General features: G+C 41.5%; 1 protein-coding gene across 4 annotated transcripts in view; it reads right to left on the reverse strand.

The window, feature by feature from the left end:
• fancm (FA complementation group M) overlaps positions 1-22,151 on the reverse strand; it is a 46,575-nt gene that overhangs the window by 10,207 nt on the left and 14,217 nt on the right. For 2 of the 4 annotated variants that reach the window (XM_054795439.1, XM_054795437.1), the window contains exons 5-14: positions 16,852-16,983; positions 16,280-16,412; positions 16,085-16,174; positions 14,201-14,305; positions 13,900-14,078; positions 12,042-12,248; positions 11,725-11,965; positions 11,477-11,625; positions 10,533-10,697; positions 1,335-2,832 (exon numbers count right to left, since the gene is read on the reverse strand). In XM_054795439.1, coding sequence (XP_054651414.1) covers positions 1,335-2,832; positions 10,533-10,697; positions 11,477-11,625; positions 11,725-11,965; positions 12,042-12,248; positions 13,900-14,078; positions 14,201-14,305; positions 16,085-16,174; positions 16,280-16,412; positions 16,852-16,983 — 2,899 coding nt within the window. Of the gene's footprint in view, positions 1-1,334; positions 2,833-10,532; positions 10,698-11,476; positions 11,626-11,701; positions 11,966-12,041; positions 12,249-13,899; positions 14,079-14,200; positions 14,306-16,084; positions 16,175-16,279; positions 16,413-16,851; positions 16,984-22,151 lie in introns of those variants that run through there. The other 2 variants (XM_054795438.1, XM_054795440.1) reach the window with 2 other exon arrangements.

Genomic DNA, 22,151 nt, shown 5'->3' on the forward strand with positions numbered 1-22,151 from the left:
TATTATTTATTCATTTCAAATAAATATTGTGTATTTTTTTGTGAATAAAAGAAAGAAATATTAAATAAAATATTATTTTAAATTAATATAAAAAGAATCCAACCATCCATCCACTTCTGCTTATCCGAGGTCGTGGGGGCAGGAGCCTAAGCAGGGAAGCCCAGACTTCCCTCTCCCCGGCCACTTTGTCCAGCTCGGATCCCGAGGCGTTCCCAGGCCAGTCGAGAGACATAGTCTCTCCAACGTGTCCTGGGTCTTCCCCGAGGCCTCCTACCAATCGGACGTGCCCTGAACACTTCCCCAGGGAGGCATCCGAGAGGAATCCTAATCAGACGCCAAGTCACCTCATCTGGCTCCTCTAAATGTGGAGGAGCAGCGGTTATAATGCATTTTAATCCGTCTATCCATTTTCTACCGCAATGACTGTCCTTCCGATAGCTTCCTGGTCTGACGCCGAAACACAATTAATATTGGATGATGCGGCAGCCTACCGGGTCATTGAGTGGTCAAGAAGCTAACTTCCCGCCAGCTTAATTCTGTAGCTTGCGCGAACACTGTTGACGAAGATGGAAAAAGAAAAATGAGGAGTGCCGTATATTTCAGCACGAATAGACAGAGGAATTTGCCTTCGTGGAGAGAGCATGTTCGGCGATGTGTCTGTTATGCAGTGATAAAATTTAATCGATGAAACGGTCAAATATAAAGCACTTCAACACGCGCCATGCTACATTTGCATCTACCGCTAAATATCCAGCAGGGGACACCCAGAAGAAGGCATGCCAGGAGTTACTCCAAAGTACAAGCCAGCCAGCAGCAACTCTGTGCATGGAGCCGACAAGCGGACTGGCCTGACCCCTTATTTTGTTACAAGTAAACAGGATGTAGCCCACGTCGCTCTTATTTTGAAGGCCGGAAGTGTGTTGTGTGGGTTGAGAAGGTGTCTTACATTGGCATGAGACAGACAGACATTTATCGTTTGACTTCCCGGATTCTGACTGCTTAGAAGAAGTCTGACACAGCACATCAAAGACGGTGCAATATTGTTATTTCTGCACCACGAATCCGGACGTGTTTAATCATGTTGGTCGTGCTCCCTCCTTTGCATGATATCATTTTTTGCGAATGTTGCACGGATCCGATCACTCTTTTTATGAAGTTAAACTCAAGTTTTTAGCCGCATCTTCTTCGTTAAAGTTTGTGGCTATTTCTTCCAGTCGGCAAAGTGGGCATCGAAACTACAGTAGGAATCAAAATAAAAACATTTCAACAATCCCGGGAGAATGCCCAACACTACTAATTACCATATGAATAAGTACATTTTAATCATAGCAAACCTGGATGAAGGTCAGAATGGGACACTGTTACCCTCTGTGACCCCTTTGCACCATCTCCTGATCGGGTCCGTTTCAGACTACTGAGTGATAGGCGAAAAGCGCGAGGCCCGCCAAGCGCAGAACCCGGTAATGCCATCGGAGATAGTGATGTGCCCGTCTTGGATGTCATTGGTGACATGAGAAGCATCGACTTATCTCTCTCCCTTTGCCCCGAGAGCATCTGAAGTGTGGGGAAGTAGGTGGAGCATGAAGCTACAGCGGGCCTGTGGAAGCCGCTGCAAGGTGTGGATGAGTTAGCGGCTTCCTGCTTCTGAGGCTGCTGGAGGGTGGTGTTTAATGGGGTGACAACAGTATCGTCCTCTTCCTCTGAGTCCTCCAGGGAATAGCCGAGGTCGAAATTGACGGCAAAGTCCAAGCTGTCAAAGGACTCGACACTCCTACGTGGGTTTGTTGTTGAACTGTCTGTTGTAGTAAGAGGTCGTTGCTCTACCCGTGCATCACATGTCTCTAAGTGGGTTAGCATCTTTTTCGTGCTATTGGCAATGTCCTCCACACTCGGGGAAGTCCTGGGTGTGGCGCCACCTTCAGGGGTAGAGATGTCCGGGATGGTCATCTGGAGGAAGGCTTCGTCGTCCCCAAACAGGTCCATGCTGTCATCCATCTGGGCACAGAACGCAGAGTCCTGCTTGGCTTTCACACAAGCATCGGTCAAATCCTTCTCCATTACATCATCCCAACAGCTTGGTTCGTCTTTTTCAACACTGTCCTCATGGATTGGGGCTTCTCCAACATGCTCTGTGCGGTCTTTCTGCCCATGCATGATGCCCTCATTCTCATTTGTCACTTCGTCCTCAAAGACCTCATCCCAAGTTGGACTGTCTCTGTTGACAGGCTCCTGATAAGGCTGGTCCTTATCTGCCTGAGACACATCCGCCTCACAATCACTATCATCATCATCATCATCATCATCATCCACATCCAAGGTAAAGCTGACATGGAATGGCTGATTAGGATCAGGAAGAAAAGGTGCTGTCCAATCGGCCATGATGGCGTCAAAATCTGCAAGAGGCGGTGGTGATCGGGATAGGAGCTCAGCCACATTGGCCAGGATGACTTGAAGACTCTCGCCTCTTCCCGGGATGACGGGATACTTAGAAGGCAAATCCCATTTAGGAAGGTAGAACATAGCCTGAAATTCAACGTCTTCTTCAGGCTCCTGATCAATCACAGGGGGAATATTGTTTGAATTCACTGCAAGATTCTCAATGATGGGCTCATTAATGATCGTCTGAGGTGAACAAGCAACTGAGTGATCATGAGGCTTCAATTTATCCGATAAGGAAGTTAACCCTTCTTCGTTGCAGCGTTCCACACAGGACACTGATTCGTCGACAGTTTCCGTGAAGATGTTTGCACGTTTCTTTATCCTCTTTAAATGGCCTCCATCGCCAGCCTCACTGAGATAAGGAAGTAGCTCCTTCTCGTAAGCACAGTCCTCCTAAAGAGAAGCACATTGTGATTAACCTATGGACTTTTCAACCCCGTCACTACTTACAGCAGCGGTGTCAAACTCGTGCCACGGAGGGCCGAGACACTGCAGGTTTTCTTTCCAGACGTACACTAAAGCAGGTGATTTAATGATCAACACCTTCAGTTTGAGGGAAGGAGCTCATCAATTAAATCACCTGCTGCAGAAACTGGTTGGAGAGACCTGCAGCGTCTCGGCCCTCCAGGGCACGAGTTTGACACATGTGACTTACAGTATTTACGTACATAGCAATCTAACCAGGAAGTACACCAAGCCATGATACAGTATCACTGATATTATTAGAAAGTGTTCCTTTACGCAAGATGTTTGGATTATGCCGCCATTTCCGCCTTGCTATTAAAGCAGATTTCATAAACCTGAGTGTGTTAGCTTACACACACACACACACGCGCACGCACACACACGCACGCGCGCGCACACTCACTCACACACACACACACACACACACACACACACACACACACACACACACAGTTATTGCCAAAAAGCTGTCATGCCTGCTAACTACACGACCTGGAAGTGATGCGTCGGGAGTGGCACCCTGCCTGGGCTAGCAGGGCACCATCAAACCAGCAACCAGCAGGAGGGAACTGCCTGCCGTGAGGACAGAGGGAAATTAAAGGTGGACCGAGATTTGAGGAGTGCAGGTTACGATCGCCGAAAGTGCAATAAAACTATAAAAGTGTTGGTTTGAAATTTGTGCAAAAACCTTCAGGGCATCTGTTCTAAAACCAAACATTTTATTTGGACTGCAAATGAATGGTCAGACAAAATTTGAGACATTGGTGTGTGTATGTGAGTGACTCGAAAAAAGCTCTGACTCGCCTGGGAAGAAATCATTTGGCACCACCTGTTGGTTTGCATGTACAAATGTCTGGTCCACCCCTGTGTGTGCACGTCCGGGGCTCGAGCCACGGTCCACGAGTCGAGAGTGTTATGTATCAAGCTAAAATCTAAGCTGTCAATGTCAATGTCCAGCACGATTTTTAAGGTGTCAGAGAGTGAGGTTTACCAAAATACTTTCGCACAGCTGCACCAACTGCCTTCCGTTACACAAGTATGGAGAGATGACCCACCTTTTTCAGACTTTTTTTCCGTTCAGTTCAATGTGGTATTCACTCACTTCTGTTAAATGTTCTACAGCAATGGTTCTCAGTGCTTTGGCTGCGGGACCCACCGTCACTCTTCAATGACAAGCGGCAAGCCAAACTGAGGAAATGTTTTAATGTAAACTTCTGTCTTATTAATGCAATAAATAACATTTATTTACAGTCTTCCCTCGCTACAATGCTGTTCGAACATCATGTCCTTATTCTATCACGTTATTTTCAAAATGAATGAATTAATAAATGATTGCCATTTTGTGGTTAAAGAGGGCCTATTATTAGTTTAAAAAATGCACATTTAGGCAGAATGTATGTATTCTTGGCCTAAATGAAGCATTTTGAAGCATAAAAGTGAAAAATGAACTAACTGAATGAACTAAAATACAAATACAAAGCAGAAGCTTTCTAATTGTGAATGTAGTTTTCTACATTGGCCACCAGGTGTCAGTAATTGTTCGGTGAGACAAGCATCAGATGTGATTGCCAGAAAAGACAATTATTGCAGATTTAAATTATCTCACAACAGCCACAATAATAATAACATAATAGTCATAATAATAACAACACGGGCTACTGTTGGGGCCATAACCCAAGACAAGCTAAAACTCTGAACCCCCGACATCACGTCCTGTCCTCCACACATCTGTCTGCCGGCCACTAAGCCACATATTAACAAATTAACTGTGACGCACACAAGCAAGAGAGTTTTATTTATGTCTTGAATGGTTTGTTTACTCTTATTATGTCTACTATATTGAGTAATAAGAGAGTAAAGCCATTTAAAGCCGCCATTACAATACACTGATGTATAATAGCCACCGCAGAAAGTGTACTGTCCAGAAAAAAACAAGGATTTGCTAATGTGTGAGTCTATGTTATCTTATTTATGTCTAATATGTCTTATTTTCTCTGATTATATCTACTATATTGGGTAATACAAATGTAAAGGTGACTTTATGGGTGTTATTTCATGTCTAGAGGGTTCTCAAAAGGTTAAAAAACGTATTTAAAAGATCATAAACAGGTTTTCTATGCAATAACTCTGAAAATATTAAATTTTTTAATATTGAATCCCACTTTTTTTTCCCCACAAGACTGTACACTCCCCCCCCCCCCTAAAAAAAAACCCACAACCCACTGAAAACATCTCCACGACCCACCAGTTGAGAATCACATTTCTAGAGGGAAATAGGCAAAGGAAGAACTCATAAAACGCGTCATTATGGATTTAATTATTTACCAAAGGCTAGTATTATAAATAGAAAGTCACTTCACGCAAAACAGTGATTGGAATGTCCAGCCTCCAGCAAGTTGAACATCTTAACACAACAAACTTTGTATGCTCCTCCCATCAGGACTTTTTCCACAAAGATACAAAGCAGAAAAACAAGTTTATCTTCAGGTACTGCATGCGGAAACATTTTAACACCAACCACGTCATTACCACACACAAGACATGTTGGACACGCTGTACCACACCTTTACCTCAGCTGCACTACACCTTTTGTTTGTTGGATTTATGCCGTTTTACACCCTCAAACCACATGCCACAATTAGCACTCCGTCAAAAAGGACAAACATGCCACACGAGGGGAGCCTGTCACTCAATACACCAAAAACCCATTTGTGGTATTTGTACACACTTCTATATAGCTGGCGTGAGTTCACGTTATGGCACACAAAAAAAGAAAAGCGCTGTATTTTTTGCTAATCATTTAATTAGCCCACTTTCTCTGTAATGACAAAATATCCACGGATACCATCCAACTTGACCCGTTTTCTTTGTCAAAGGTTTCCGTCTATCGTCTGTTTTGCCATCTCCTCATCCCAGTAATGCATCTAGGCAATCACCGCATGACCCAGATCCGGCTTCCTGGCTTTATGTAACAGTTCTGAGAAGGATTACATAATCGCAGGCGAGGATACACCGTCTGTCTGCCTTGCCTTGCTTTGCTTTGCCTGCTTCTTCTTGTCACAAAGACTAACGTGACAGCAAACTATGGAAAACACCAGCGTGTGTGCTTCTTGGCTCAGCCAGACAGAAAATTTCATTAAATGAGATGGAAAAACAACCTCTGGAACTTTTTGAAAAATGAGGAGGGAGTAAGTGTGCCACTGGGGTTTAAAAGGAAAAACAAAGTTGGTGTTGTTTTGCTCCACTTTGATGTTAGGAGCAGTAATAGGTCAGAAGGTCTCTGCAAATTAACTTATGCTTACAAGGGTTAAGATATGTGGGAAGCAGTGGGGTGCAAAGTAAAAATCACGCTCACATGGCAGGAAGTATGATTGTGACACATTATGGACTTGCTTGGTATCACACTGCATGGTATTCAAATCTGATCTTTTTATGTAGTTGTCCACATTACTAAAAAATGCAACTTTTTTATGTGTAATGTGAACGCAATACATCCAGGAAGTGAAAGGTAAAGTGCACAGAACACGAAATCACGCAATTCGTGGTCTCTGTCCTGGCGCAATAGTGGCAATTTCACAATTGCGCAATTGGAGTGAACATTTTTTTAACCTCATGTTTTTGAGTAGGAGATTAAGCAGTAGAGGGCAAGAATTCTGGTGTGGTAGGACATTGACGTGAGCCGTTTGACTGACAGATTTTTTCTGAAATAATTGTCAGATGACAAGCAGAACATTTGCCATCATCTGTGAGTACGTTTCCCCAAATCTTAAAGTGCAAAATACACCTTTACATGACGTTTGGTTGGATATTCGCAACCTGAACGTTCAGACAGCCATAGCATCTGACACATATTGGATTTATATCCACATACAAAAAGAGGCCTGGGTCACACTTGAAAACATTGCAATTGTACTATTCACAATGACATGAAAAAAATCTGATACAGGTCACATATAAGCAAAAAAGCTGGAATTGACCTGGCAATGTCAACATAGTCTTAGTATATTGCTACTAAATATAAAAATAGTATGTAAGAGGGCCCCATCTGCTCAGAGAACATGATAGTTATATGAAAAACTAATTTCTTAGAACATATTTTAAGAGTTTTCTGAACACCCCAGACTCTAGTTAATTTTGTATTTGAACATAACTGAAGTTCCGTCCGCCAGTTTGAAAAAACATTTTTTCTTTGTTTTTCTCAGGCTCCTGCACCTCCACTGAAGTCTTCCCATCGGAGGCAGCCCCCACACTTTGAAAACAGCTGGTATATACAGGTAGTAATGGTGGCTATGCACAATATGCAGTTGTCATGTAAACAAACACAAGGAAATTATCCTAAATGCCAACGTGTTGCATCTGTTACAGTTATGGTCAAACCTCATTGGTTTGTTTTACAGTGATTGAAAGTCAAAGTCGGATCACTTGCTTGTGAGAAGAAGTTGTGACGTCGCAATATCGCAGTTCGAATATGGCTACCTCGCTATATTGCAATTTTTCAGAAAATAATTAATAAATTATCACTGTGGTCTATTATTAGTCAAAACATATTGACATACAAGTGATATGTAGTATTGTGGTCACTCGGCAGCAGTATGACACAAAACAATGATGAGACATTACCATACATTACATTACCTAGAGTGAAAAAAGTTCTCCTCCCATTCAGTGTGGAAGCGGTACGTTTTTGCTTCTTAAGTTTAGTTTAGTTTTAAACAATTTCAGTAACTAACTGGTTAGCTTGCTAGTTTACTAGCTAGCAACCGTCTCAAGCCCCTGCAGCATAACAGTTGCACAATGCGGTGTAAACAACGAAAAACAGGAGTCTAAAGTTGACTATAGGGGTGTTATTTCGTGTTTACAGGACTTTAATAATGTTAAAACCATATTTATCAAGTCCAACAAGTTTTCTATGCTCTAACTACAAAAAAAATAAAATGTAATAATATTGAATCCTGTATTGTGAAAATTCATTTATCGCAGTAGGGTCTGGAACCAATTAACTGCTATAAACGAGGGACAACTGTACACATAGTATCCATTCATTTTGTTTATAGATTATTTTAGCCAGTTTTCTTGTTCATCTTACCCCAGCTGACCTGCTGGCAAATTATGCTCAAGGAGATTACAAGGAGCAAACTGACTGGAACTTGATCAAATACTAGCTGGACACACGTCATCTATGTGTACTACTACACTACCAAAGGCCGTGAGCAACCCAACTTTGAGGCAAACACATTTCATCATTACCATTCCAAATCCATAGACAGCTGAAACGTCTTCTTGATTACCTCTGACAGCTGTCAGTCATTTCAAACTACAAGAAGATAAAATAAAATCAAGATTTGTTAGACCGAGTAGTGTTTTTCGTTGTTCAAGTTAATGTTTCAGTATCTTTCTATAAGCACCAACTAGTTATGATATACAATCTTTATGAGACCATTTTCTTGAAACCAAAGAAAGGATAACATAAAAATGAGTACCCAAATCAGCAAAATTGATCAGGTTGATGATTCAGGTATATGTAAAGTATACTTCCATCATTAAATAATGATAATAAACAATGCTGGATTGAAACCACTGGCTATCTGTTTCATGTTTGCCTATTGTCCAGTTTTCAAACACTCTTTTGTTTATTGCATGTTTCATGACCTGGATTCATGTGTCAGCTTGCTACTTCACTCCTGACTGTTTTGTTTTCACAGGTGGGCTATCTCAGTCCAGTCCTTGTTTGGTCAAGTACTCCTGGTGGGAAAACAAAAGGTTGGGTTTACTATAATCTCTGACCCAATTTGAAGGATTTGGACTGATTCAACGGTCTTATCGATGGCACAATCTAGTGAAATAGAAGCTGGGTAAAATGTCAGTGCAAAGTGTAAGACGCTTGGGGGCCGTCCCAAGCTGACCTCCTCCAAGAGTGCTGGGGTACCGTGTTTGGGTACGGATCAGAGCGCTTATGCTTGTCAAATAAAGCAGAATTCAGATGTCAAGTGGCATGGATTGGCTAATGTGAGTGCACACTTCGGGCGTACTCACAGTCGGCCAATCGTTCCGTGCCTTGGCCCACTTAACACCTAAAGCACGGTACATTTGGCTAATGTGAGCGCTCGTCATTGAGCTCGAGCGTGGTATGTTTCCCTTCTTTTGGCATGATTGGAAGAGGTGGTCTACAGCACAGCATGATTTCATGTACACGCACGCACATGCATGCACACAATGTAGCAAAGCCTTAGAACGAGTGTAATGTGACCATTTCATCCAGATCATTCATGATAACCGACATAATTCATAATAGTAATACAATACAAAGTCACAAGTCAAACCCCCAGCACACTTGCTCACTTGCGACTACGTTCATTTGCATAAAGACGTGTCATTGAATCCATTCGATCGCTGCTCTTGCGAAAATGAATGACAATGTCATCCATGTACAAAATAAACCATCAGAAAAACTCCACCAAAACTCCACCTCCAAAAAGTCCACCAAGTCAGAGAAATTGCAGTAATACTGCAGAATGGAACATCACATTTAATGAAAGCAATCACCCCTCTAGTAAGTAATTAATGGCAGCGGCAACCTTGTACAAAATAAATCATCACATTGACTCCATACAGTATAAGACTGTAAATAATCCACTAAGTCATATAAATTGCAGAAATACAGCAGTATAGAACATGTCTGTAAAATGAATAAATGCAATCGCCTGTCTTTCAAGTAATTCATGGCACCAGCAACCTTGCGCAAAATAAATTATGACTCCAAATACTGTAAGCCAGGAAATAGTCCACTAAATCATAGAAATTGCAGTAATACAGCAGAATAGAGCGTGTCATCGAATTAATGCGACGGGCCCTCTTGTAAGTAATTAACGGCAGCGGCATCGTTACACAAAATTAGTAAAGACTCCAAATAAGAAGGCAAATAATCCACAAAGTCATAAGAATTGCAGTAATACAGCAGAATACTGTACAATGTGTCAGTTAATTAATGCGATCGTCCCTCTTGCAAGTAATTAACAGAGTGACTCAAAGAAAAAAAATTGTCCACTAAGTCAGCGAAATTGAAGTAATACAGCAGAATAGAAGTGATGGGGATGTAGCGAGCTGTGGCACAAATGCACAGTGTAAGCACAGGCAAGCTGGTGCCAGGAAAGGGAGGGGGAAATTGTGCCCAAATCCAGCACGGTACGAATGGAGAGATACCTTTGATGACCTTGACATGCACGCAGAACTAAATTGATTCTTCCTCGCAAAGTCTAGGAAAGCAAAAACGAATCATCCAAAAAGAGAACAACATAAAAAACTAAATGGATGATTATTATCTGCTAAATACTGACATACCACTGAACTTGTTTACAACAGGAATTTGCCTTCTAGGTCAAATCGATGAATGTGGTTACTTAACCCAAATTAACATCCGACTTTCAGATGAAACTCAGCTGACTCCTTTCAAGCCATGAAAGGTTGCATCAAAAATACTATTACCCCTGTCCCCACCAGTTTGTGCAAGCTCTTTTATAAAAACAAAAAATTGGATCCTTGATGTTTCTATGTCATCTGATCGTGTTTAACAACTGAAGATTCCAATTTTTTTTTTTTTTTTTTTACACAACAACATGCTGGCCTCTTACCTCGTTTTCCTCCCGCATGCCGTCTATGAGCTCCATAACCTTAATGAAATGTTGGCAGCGCAGGGAGTGATCAATAACATGGGTTGGAAGCACCCTGTGTTGCCAGTGTCTCCATTCCCAAAGAGAGAGTTCTCTGACGGGCACTCCGCTTCTGGATACATCCTCCTTTGTAATGTAAAAATGAACCACACAGTTAATATTTGCATGCAATTAATACAAAATCTAATTAGAGCCAATTAAACCAAAATAGTAGAAACAGGTCTCTGTATGATGCAGTGCTGCTGTACACTACTGCAACCTACAACCACAAATAATCAAAACTAAATATTATTATCTTTATAAAGGCATCTTGTGCCTGGGCATGCCCATATAAGAAAGTCCAGGTTGTGGAACTTGGTGTAAAAAAAACAAACTGTAAAACACAGCGTGCAGGGCCATCCAAAACTGCTTTCAGGGCTCACACCAAATGCGCAAACCTCATTATCTGACGCATTGGCATCGTTTAACACGAGAATACAACATTTATAGGTCAGAAAAGAGGAAAAGCATAATAGGTCCCCTTCAATGTTCAGGTAAAACAAGCTTAACAAGGTTTGTTTGGGTTGAAATAGTCTATGAAAATACATGTTATAACAAAGAGTAGCTCTTGGCCATTCGGTAGCTCTCACAAGAAAAAACATTGGTGACCCCTGATATAGCCAATAGTAGATTTGAAAATTTACACTTAATCTATGTGATCGTATCGGTATTGGCCGATTTCACTAATAGATGATCGGTGTCGGCAGCATAAAAACCTGATCGGAGCATCCCTAGTATTGCATATAAAATTCTATATTAAAATATTATAATGATAATTACTGCAATGGACTCCACTTCAACCTCAACTTTGCTTCTCAAACTTCAAGAACACTGTTTGAGAGGAAAAAAAACAAGGAAAGCGAGACCTGAGCTGGTCCATCACATGGTAAGGACACAAAGTGAGACTGTCTCAAGGTTGGCTGCGCTTCATCTTCCGCTAGCCTCATGCTGGACGCCCACAGGGAATACTCTGTGCTGCTCAGAAAGGCCCCTGACGCTGCGCCTTCTTCACAATCTGCCACCACAATAACATACAGTACACACCACCTGAAACTCAGCTGAATCTCTGACAGGGAATGACAAAAATGTACCTCACAGTTGTGTCATGGCATACTCAGGTTGTATGGGTGGATGAGTGAGGCCCGTCCCTCGATGTGCGAGCGTCGACCCCTCACAGAGCGCCTTCTGCTTTCCCGGTGGTCAAACTGGCCACAGGTGATGTGCATTTTATGCAGGGTCGGGTTTACACCGTCAGGTAGCATGCGGGGACTGTTGGGATACATGTGGAAGCCACTTTTGTTGCCCACGATGGACTTTAACACGCTGCGTTTGTTGCTCTGGCTCTGGTTATATGTCTAAGAAGAGCAAAAGTTTTAGGGCACCTGAAACATGTTTAGTGTACTGCTTTTCAAACTTTAATAGAACACGCACCCTCTCCTCACGCCCCTCGGCCAGGATGACGACAATGCGCCCTTGCCTTTTGCGTCCGGTGCGGCCCATTCGCTGCACGAGTCGGATGGGATTCTTCTGTGCGTCAAAGCAGACTATGAGGTCAACCTCACCGATGTCCAGCCCCTCTTCGCCAACGCAGGTCGACACCAGTGTGTTGAAGCCTCCCTGACGGAACCTGTTCACCACCTATGTGACAATACGACACCAGGAAACAATCGCATTGTATCATAAAGCCTTCAACCAACGCATCGTACGAGAAGAATAAAAGAGACATGCTGTATACTGTCATCTTCACATTAGACATTCGAGTTTCATTTAGCAGATACAAAACCAGTCAAAGAGAAACTTTGGATAAACTTGCCAATGCTATTGAATAATAATACACAGTGGTGTGAAAAGTGTTTGCCCCCTTTCTTATTTTTGTGTGTGTTTAAATGTTTCAGATCATCAAACAAATTTAAATATTATATTAGTCAATGATAACACACAATGCAGTTTTTAAATGAAACTTTTTATTATTAACGGGAAACCAAAAAATACCCCCCCCCAATAGCGAAAACATGGAACAGTGGTGAACCTTCCCAGGATTGGCCGGCCAACCAAAAAGCGCAGCAACGACTCATCCAAGACGTCACAAAAGACCCCACAACAATTTTGCCAGAAAACATCTTGATGATCCACTAGACCTTTGGGAAAATACTCTGTGGTCTGACGAGACAAAAGTTGAACTTTTTGGAAGGTGTGTGTCCCATTACATCTGGTGTAAAGGTAAAGCCGCATTTCAGAAAAAAGAACATCACATCAACAGTAAAATGTGGTGGTAGTGTGATGGTGCTTTTTTGCTGCTTCAGGACCTGTAAGACTTGCTTTGATAAATGGAACCATGAATTCTGCTGTCTACCAAAAATTCCTGAAAGAGAATGTTTGGCCATCTGTTGGTGACCTCAAGCTGCAACCGGCTTGGGTTCTGCAGCAGAACAATGATCCAAAACACACCAGCAAGTCCACCTCTGAATGGCTGAAGAAAAACAAAATGAAGACTTTGGAGTGGCCTAGTCAAAGTCCTGACCTGAATCCTATCGAGATGCTGTGGCATGACCTTAAAAAGGCGCTTCATGCTGGAAAACCCTCCAATGTGGCTGAATGACAACAATTCTGCAAAGATGAGTGGGCCAAAATTCCTCCACAGCGCTGTAAGAGACTCATTGCAAGTTATCAAAAACGCTTGATTGCAGTTTTTTGCTGCTAAGGGGGGGCCCAACCAGATATTAGGTTTAGGGGGCAATCACTTTTTCCAATCAGGGCCATGTAGGTTTGGATTCTTTTTTTTTCCTTAATAATAAAAAGTTTAATGCAGTAAATTTAAAAACTGCATTTTGTGTTCAGTTGCGTTGTAATTGCCTAATATTTAAATTTGATGATCTGAAACATTTAAGTGTGACAAACATGCACAAAAAAAAGAAATCAGGAAGGGGGCAAACACTTTTCACACCACTGTATATATTTTGTGAATGCTGAGAGTAGTGTTTTTGTGGGGGTTTTGGAGGTTTTTGGAACATTTTATTGCTAAAATGTGTTTTTTTTTATTTTGCATTAGCATTTTATATAATCAAAAGCATGAAAAGCATGTATGAAAAAGTGTGTTTTCCCAAAATTTGTGAGCTTTTAATTTCTATCCCGCCCCCTCCAAAAAATAAGTTATTTTTCGGATTAAAAAAAAAAAAAAATCACAATCTGGAAATACAGTGCATACATTAAATACAAGCTTTTTCCTGGATTGTTCATACTTTTCATTTGACCGCGATTATATGCACAATTGAGACGAAAAGGTCTCTACCTCAAGCTGCTCCTTTTGAGTAAAACCTTTGACTCCTTTCCCTGCTGACGCTTGCCCCATAAAGGTCATGACCCTGATCAGGGGAGCGTGGCGGTTCAACATGGCAGCAATCTCCTGGACGCTGTCACGGAATGATGAAAAGATCATCACCCGCGTGCTTACTTGCTGTGCAGGTGAACCTGGAGGTTAAAAAAAGTCAGAACAAAGAAAAATGCTTTATAAAATAAGACTGAGGTTACAAACTACAACCATAGGCTTAATGATGCTGCCTTTAAAACATGTAAATACGAAGCATAATCACCATTACTGTCTGACGTGGTCTCGCCCAACATTCTAAAGTGTTGCAGTACCACCTCCTCCAGTTTCTCCAGTTTGGGGTGACCATAAATGAACGGTTCATCTGGGCCTACGGGTGTTCGTCACAAAGGATATTCAATCTGTATCTGAAGCTGTAAAAAAAAAATCTCTTCCACTTGAAAACAATGAAGCGCCGGTGGTCCTTGTTCTGCAACGTTGCATGGTTACAAATACTGTATACTCCCACAAACTAATTCTAAACTAATTAAAAACCTCATTTTGGTCGAGAACTAGTTACCACGTGGTAAGAATACGTACCACGCGCAGCACAAGACTGCAGTGTGCGTCTACTGCTGGGCAGTGTGTCAAAAAAAGGAAAGGAAGTGTTTGACTTGACTTTGACTGACTCTTTGTGTTTCATCTTTTTATGACTGTATTTTACAGTGTACAGGTATGTTCTTCATGTGTTTTGTCCTCAGTGTGAGTGACTTAGGAGTTAATTTAGGTATAATTTAGGAATAAGAGTCGACTTACACTAAACTCGACTTGCATAACAGTCAAGGAACGGAACGCGTTCGTAACTCGAGCACCACCTGTAAAAATGCATGGTTGTAGACTACCATAATGTATCCCCCACCAGGCATCTACCTGTGCCAGATGTCATTCTCCATCTTTGCTCCATGTTGCTGCTCTGTATAAGCAGCATCGACAAAGAATGAGAGAACAAAGCCGGTGATTTGTGTGTGTAAGGGCATTATGCAGAGCCGGAGTTTAACACTAACACTCACCCTGTTGTGTTGAAAGCAGTTGTTCTACGCTCAAGTTGTCATGCACCTAACAATTTATTGTGGGATCCCATGTGCATGTGTGAAAGCGCACATGGCTTCGGCAATATCCTTTCCTGGGTTCTGTATTAAAGTCAGCAATGCAATGGAGGGATAAAGTTGAGCTGGCAAGTTTCCACCTTCAGAGGTAGGATCAGAGTCGTAGCAGATGTGGGGCGTGCCTGTGTTTAAGGCTATTCTGTAATCCCAGGAGCATAGTGTTCAATACCTGACACTCACTCCCTCCCACCCTGTTGCGTTGAAGCAGAGGCTGTAAAGTTTTGAATTATCTGATTGCGGGATGCCATGTCATTGTGTGAAAGTGCAAACAGTTGTGACATTATCTAATAATCTTGCTAAGATATCAGGAACAGGCAGAGAAATGCCAAATCTACTGTTACTGCTGTGATGCTGCAATGTCACTGGATACAGCAGATCCCTGCTACTCATGGGAGTTATGACCCAAGTGACTCCATCACGCCCCACCCATAGAAGCCCTGAAAATGCCCATTTTGATATATGTCTCTCATGGTTCTGAAATGCATTTTAAATGCAGTTGTACACAGTAAGAAACAAATGCAGGTATTGTTATTGCAGTTACACAACATCAGGTCTTGTCAAAGCATCTTCCTGCTGGAAAATGCTGAGTGAATTTACATGTGAGACAGTGGCCTCTCCTGGATTCAGAGCTGCAGCACTCTTTTTCATTTTCTGTTTTCTCTCTTTTATTTTCTTTTCTGTATTATTTTTCTACTGCAGATAGTGCCATCAAACCACTTTCTATTTAAGTTACCAAAAAAAAAGTACAATAAATAAAGCAACAAATCCGAGAATATGCAGAGGAGTGAATACCGAAACGTGAATAACCAGGCATCAACTGTATCTTAAGTGAAAAAAATGTCCTAACTTCACCAAAATTGAAGAAAGAGACACCGTTGGTCCATGTTGAGCGCTCATGTATGCTTACAAACAAGCAACATTTTGACTGTGGCCTGTGTTATGCTTAATGGGATACCATAAATGATGACTTTTGAACAATACTGTATTAAAAAGCGTTCAAATACCAGGTAGCTTCACAAACTTTGCCTCCATCTCACTGTAAAGGTCCATGAAGACAGGAGTCCTCTGCAACTCATTCTTGGTCCGAGACATTTCTAAAAACCAAACACATGATGAAGATGTCAAACAGTGTTTTTAAGGTAAATCATACAGAGGATGAGGAACAAAAGCTCCCAAGAGGGTTTTTGTATAAATCCAACCTCTGGATCCATCCATGATTCCCTGGATGTAAAAAAAGAGTGACCTGAGTCCCATCTGCATGAGTAGCTCATAGCCATGATACAGGCTAATGCAAAGTGCAAAGTCTCCCTCCAGCATCCCCTGCTGTGGACCCTGCAGAGAGAACAAATAACACTTTAAAGCTATTGGGGGGGAAAAGCACTGTCAGGACATGCATACATGTGATACATCAGTTTTATAATCATAAGACAAACGGCCCATGCTAGGTTCCATCCTTGATCCTGCAAAGATGTTTCGCTTGATGTCAGCTATGTTTTTCAACCAATCTTCCTCAAATTTTACACACAATAGACTGAGCTGTAAAAAAATTCAAGTCAATACCACTTCTGGGGTTTAATAATGGCACCATCATGTGGTGTATTTGTCGAAAAAATAATAACACCGGCAACACAGTAGTGGTGCATGTTTTGACAAATGTTCGCCCTTTTGTGAACAGTGGTTGAGGAATAGAAGAGTTAGCTTACAAAACAAATAGTGATGTGAAAAAATGATGGGGTAAATTCGTGGTATTAACAATCTTGAGAGTCCATGCCTTGATGTTGGGTGGAGGGTTTTTCCGGAACTGATCCCTGGCAAGGATGAGCTGGTATTTGGTGAGACTCTTCAAATCCTTGTGTCCCATAGCTCGGTTGGAGACCAGACGAGACATGAACTTCTCCAGCACCTGGCAGAGAATGAGACCAGACACAGTATGTAGGTCATCGATAATTGGCAATTTCCTGTCATATTGGAGGGGAGCGGGGAGGTGCATTTCATTATTTCACTGACATAAATCAAGGGGAGCGATGGGAGTGAGTCCACACATGTCTCGTTTGACCACGCTCGCAAACACCAACTGAAAGAGTATATTCCAACAACAGACAAATAATAGCATTCGGGGTGGATGTGATTTTTCTTTCTTCCTGTCCTCGTTTTGGCACGAAAGCAGGTGAGATAGAAGCAGTTTGTCAGACGGACAATTTGGCGACATCTATTCAGCCCCACAGCCTCAGACAGTCATTGCAATTTCAATTTCAGTAATGACGACATTGCCCTAGAAACCCACCAGAATATTTTTTTCCATGTTTGTCACATGTTAAATGTTTCATATTAGCAAACAAATTTAAATATTAGTCAGTGATAACACAACTGAACACAAAATGCAGTTTCTAAATGAAATGTTTTATTATTAAGGGAGAAAAAAAATCCTAACCAACATGGCCCCGTGTGAAAAAGCGATCCCCCCCCTCCATCCATCCATCCAACCATCCATCTTCTATGCCGCTTATCCTCACTAGGGTCGCGGGTATGCTGGAGCCTATCCCAGCTGACTTCGGGTGAGAGACGGGGTACATCCTGGACTGGTCGCCAGCCAATTGCAGGGCACATATAGAAACATTCACACTCACAGTATGACATTTTTGCAGGGTTGCTGGGAAAGTGAATTTCTCTTGGAGATCAATAAAGTATCTATCTATCTATCTATCTATTGGGAACCACCTATGCCGCCTACAAACCCTGCCATTAAAACACCTCCAAAAACCTCCAACAAGGTTTTATGGTTTTATATACATGCTGTGACCATGTAGTAACATGGTATATTCATGATAAGATGTAATACAGTATTTTGCGTATTTTGGCCATTTTAAGCATTACCGGAACTTCCTTCCTCGGCGCATTGATTTCACATAGCAATATAGAAACTATTTTAAATTGCATTTTTTTCCGAAGTACTCTGACCATTTCTGTGGTGTGTGTATTTCAGAATTATACAAAAACGCCTGTTTCAGGGACCACAAAATGGGTCAACAATTTCAAGCTGTTCTGCAGAAATCAGGGTTTCCCCTTGGATGTTTTGAAGCTGTGGTGGTGGGCAGCACGGGAGGGCGGACTGCCGCCGCCGTGTCGTGCCTCTGCAGCGTCTGCATTTTAAAAAAAAATAACAAATAGCAATTTGTTCTGACTTATTTATTTATTAACTTCTTTGTTTAACTTCAACAACTTTAACTTTCAACAACTAGCAGACCATGAATGGAGAACATTGCAAAACTGTTAATTACTGGCAAAGTTGCTGAGAGCACTGCCAACATTTAAACTGAAAAACATTTAAACATTATTTACAAAGCACATCTCCGCTCAGTGTGCTCATTTGTCATTAAATACAGGTGTCGTGTTTGAATAGAACATTTACCAAGAGGTGAAGCAAATATTCGTTGGTGAACTACTCAACATCAGCTGGCCAGCTACTGCTAGCATAGGCGCTAGCTGTTGGAGACCCCTGTGATAGCGTCACTGTCTTAAAGCTGCACACACGACGTGATTCTGTTGCACAACTTCGACACATAACTAGTGTTTTGAAAACGAGCCATAAGTACCATAATGATAACAAAACAGCAAGATTGTGAAGTGACGCTTTCAAAAAGTAAATTGAGATGATGAGCGTAGCTCGAAGCCCAACAAAAACGAGCTAGCTAGATGCCGGCAGCCAGGCATGTAAACAAAAATGCCAGAAAGTGGAATGAGGTTGAAACGTGAGTGATCACACATGCTGGCTGTCGTCAATTGACTACACATTTTACGAGCTATTGTTCATTCTCCCAATAATAAACAAAGTGAAAGGCAACACAAGACGTGTCGTGTATCTGGTCACATGTGCAAGTGCCAGCAAGGCAGACAGGCGATTCCAGTGCATGCTTATCAAAGTAAAGGCAGTGAAACATTTTTATGATATTTTTAATCGTAATTGTGGTCAATATGTGCATAAATAATAAGCTATATATGTATCTATACTGTATTGAGTATATATCCATTCATACAATATATTACTTTTACTACATTTTTTCAAGTTAAAAAAAGGCGTTTTTTATTTTGGAGTACGTACTACCTCCTCTGGCTGCATAAAAACAGTTCGCAACACACTGTGGTACATCAGTATCATCAGTTGAACAGCATTGTACTGGAGAAAGTAATTTGTTGCTACAAAAAGGGCAATAATGAAGGGAATTAACATTGGACGCGAGACAGACCATCTTAACACTCCAGAAATTGGAGGGTTCTAAAGCTTTGACCGGTAGTGTATGCATTGATGTCTGAAGCATTGTGGATGATAGGCAAAAAAAAATTTTAAAGTGCAGTTTTCCTTAAAGTGTGCAGTGGTCATCTCTTTTGTCTTATCTGACACCATGTCCATGGTTAGTGTACTTTGTAGTTATCCCCCTTTCATTCCTGTTGTGTGTTTAGGTCATTGCACGTTCCGTCCTGACCACTGCCTGCCCCAATAAAGAGCAACTTCCTTTCAAGCAGCGGAAGCACCTTCGACTTTCTCTTCACTGACTCGTGAGCACCACAATATTTAAGTATCGGCACCGTAACCTATGGAGGAGAGGAGAGTTACTGCAGCTGATTGGTTGATTGGGCAGGGAGTTAAGTGACGTGAAGAATGTGGGGGAAAAAGCATCTCTGTGAGCTGCTATTAATAACAGAACACGCGCAAGGCTGAACTCTCACTCCTGCGTGTCAACAATGAGAGGGCTGTGTGTGTGTTCACCGTGAAGCTCGCTTTGTTACAGGGCTTTCAGGGGACAACTACAGAAAAAAAAAATAACTCACTGACCTCACTGAAGTGTGGGAAAGATGAGGTATCTTATCACATATTAAATAGGATCATCTTGGCATGCAGTGATTAATCAAAATAAATGTATTATCAGTCTCCAGCAGTGGGCTTAGTACAGTGTGTGTACATTTAAACTACCCCACAGACTGTCGAGTATTATATAATGTCCTCTCGCTACGTGCATGTGAAAGGGTGCAACATGGAGGCCAGCTCCCGCAGTGCTGCACATCAGACAAAATCCTGCCTGCTCTGACCGCTCCTGCACAAGTTCAACTTTGTTTATGACAAGCCTCAAAGCCTCAGACAGGAACTCTTATCTACCAAAGACAAACTGGTAAAATACTACAACATAGCAAAGCATGGACATGTTATCATCCTTATCATCTTGTGTCCATCAACAGTAGTGCATACAGGACAGTACACTGTGTGTGCTCACAAACCACTCAGGTGTCACATTGTCTTCAATTTCTTAAAAGCTTTTGGCACAGGAAAATCACATGAACCATGCACACACTCACTGTTACAAGCAGAGTGAAGCGCCAAGGATGCCACTATCCCTCCTGACAAAACATTGAAATGTAACATATTACACCCATCTATCCATGTTTTACACCACTTGTCCTCATTAGAGTCACGGGTGAGCTGACGTCAGGCGAGAGGCGGGGTACATCCTGGACTGGTCACCAGCCAATGGCAGGGCTAGGTAAACTAAAAACCCCAGAATGTAAAATCATTAAAATCAAAAAGTCTCACCCATGGTAAAAATGCCTGTTACGCACTGAAGTTGGGTAGTAAATGGTAAATGATGACACATATGCACGTGACCATAAAAATTCACTTGTACAAACAAAAGCCTAGATAAAGGTCTTGCGTAGAGTAATCATCTGTTACAGTAGAAGGGAATATGGTGTATACGTATGACACAATGAACTATGCTGAATGTTTGAGGAGTTCACTGTTGTCTCGGTACCGTGGATGAATCAAGCATTTAGCGAGCTCAAACAAAGCATCATGGTTTTGTTCAGCCTTTCCCTCAAGATCAATTTTTCTACAAAGGGCCACATGCAGAAAAACTGAGGGATGCGGGGGACTCTTGTTGTTGAATTAGGATGAGAAAAATAATCTCATGTTGGTCAATATATGCTTCTTTTATTTTTACAATATGCAAAGGACCAAAAATAAACGGGCTGCAGGATAAGAATGTCCTCTGGTCCGTAATTTGCTGCTTTAGTCACTGTCCCTGGTGAGGTGTGAGGGACCAGTGTGGGTTCCTTAAAAATCCCACAATTGTCGTCTTTTGTTGTAACTTCTTGCACACCAGCCCCTGATGGGATAGGGTTCTTTTGGGGATGTTTATCGATGTACTGTAATTCGTTTGCATTTGATAGGTATAAAAATCTGAGTTGGAAAGCCTCTTTTGGGTGGACACCTGCAGATCTTTGTCTTCATTTCACATTGTTAGAATATTTTTCTCCACAACTTATGGTATCCATTTCCAATGTGAATATGACTAAAGGGTTGATGTGAAAATAAAGGAAATTAGAGCTACACTGCCTGGCCAAAAAAAAAAAAAAGTCACACTTGATATTTGTTTAAACCGTCTTTAGCTTTAATTACGGCAAACATTAGCTGTGTCATGGATCCCCACAAGCTTCGGCAATGTCACAACATTGTGACAGCATTGCATTAAAGCTGTAACAATTAATCAAATTATATATTTATTATTATCCAACTAGTAGTAGTAGTAGTAGTAGTAGTAGTAGTAGTAGCGTATTCAATTAACTGTTTTTTTTGTTTGTTTTTTTTAAATGTAACTATCCTCTGATTTCAGCCTCTCACATGTGACTATTTTTTGCCTCTTCTCTGATATGTTGCGGACCAAACCACTGTTTGTGTTTGCTTCCTATTGATTTGGTCCATCTAGGGCAGGGCTGCCCAAAGTGGGGCCCCGGCACCACTTGGACCTCACGGTTTGTTTTCTAATGGCCTGAGGCACATTGTAAAAATAAACTTAAAACTAAAAAATAAATAAATAAATAAATAAAAGCAAAAATGGTATAAAAAAATAGAGCAACAAGGCAAAATGCAAAGAGAAGAAACTGAAATGTTAATACTAATAACCAATGATAAAACAAAACTTCCTCTTAAATATAACTTTTTTTTAGCCGTTTTAAAAAAATGTTCAAAATACATAAAAATGCCAAGTGGCCCCCCACATCCTTTGATTTTCAGTCAGTAGC

This window comes from Dunckerocampus dactyliophorus, chromosome 13 (assembly GCF_027744805.1).
Source record: "Dunckerocampus dactyliophorus isolate RoL2022-P2 chromosome 13, RoL_Ddac_1.1, whole genome shotgun sequence".
In the NCBI taxonomy this organism is placed as follows: Eukaryota; Metazoa; Chordata; class Actinopteri; order Syngnathiformes; family Syngnathidae; genus Dunckerocampus; species Dunckerocampus dactyliophorus.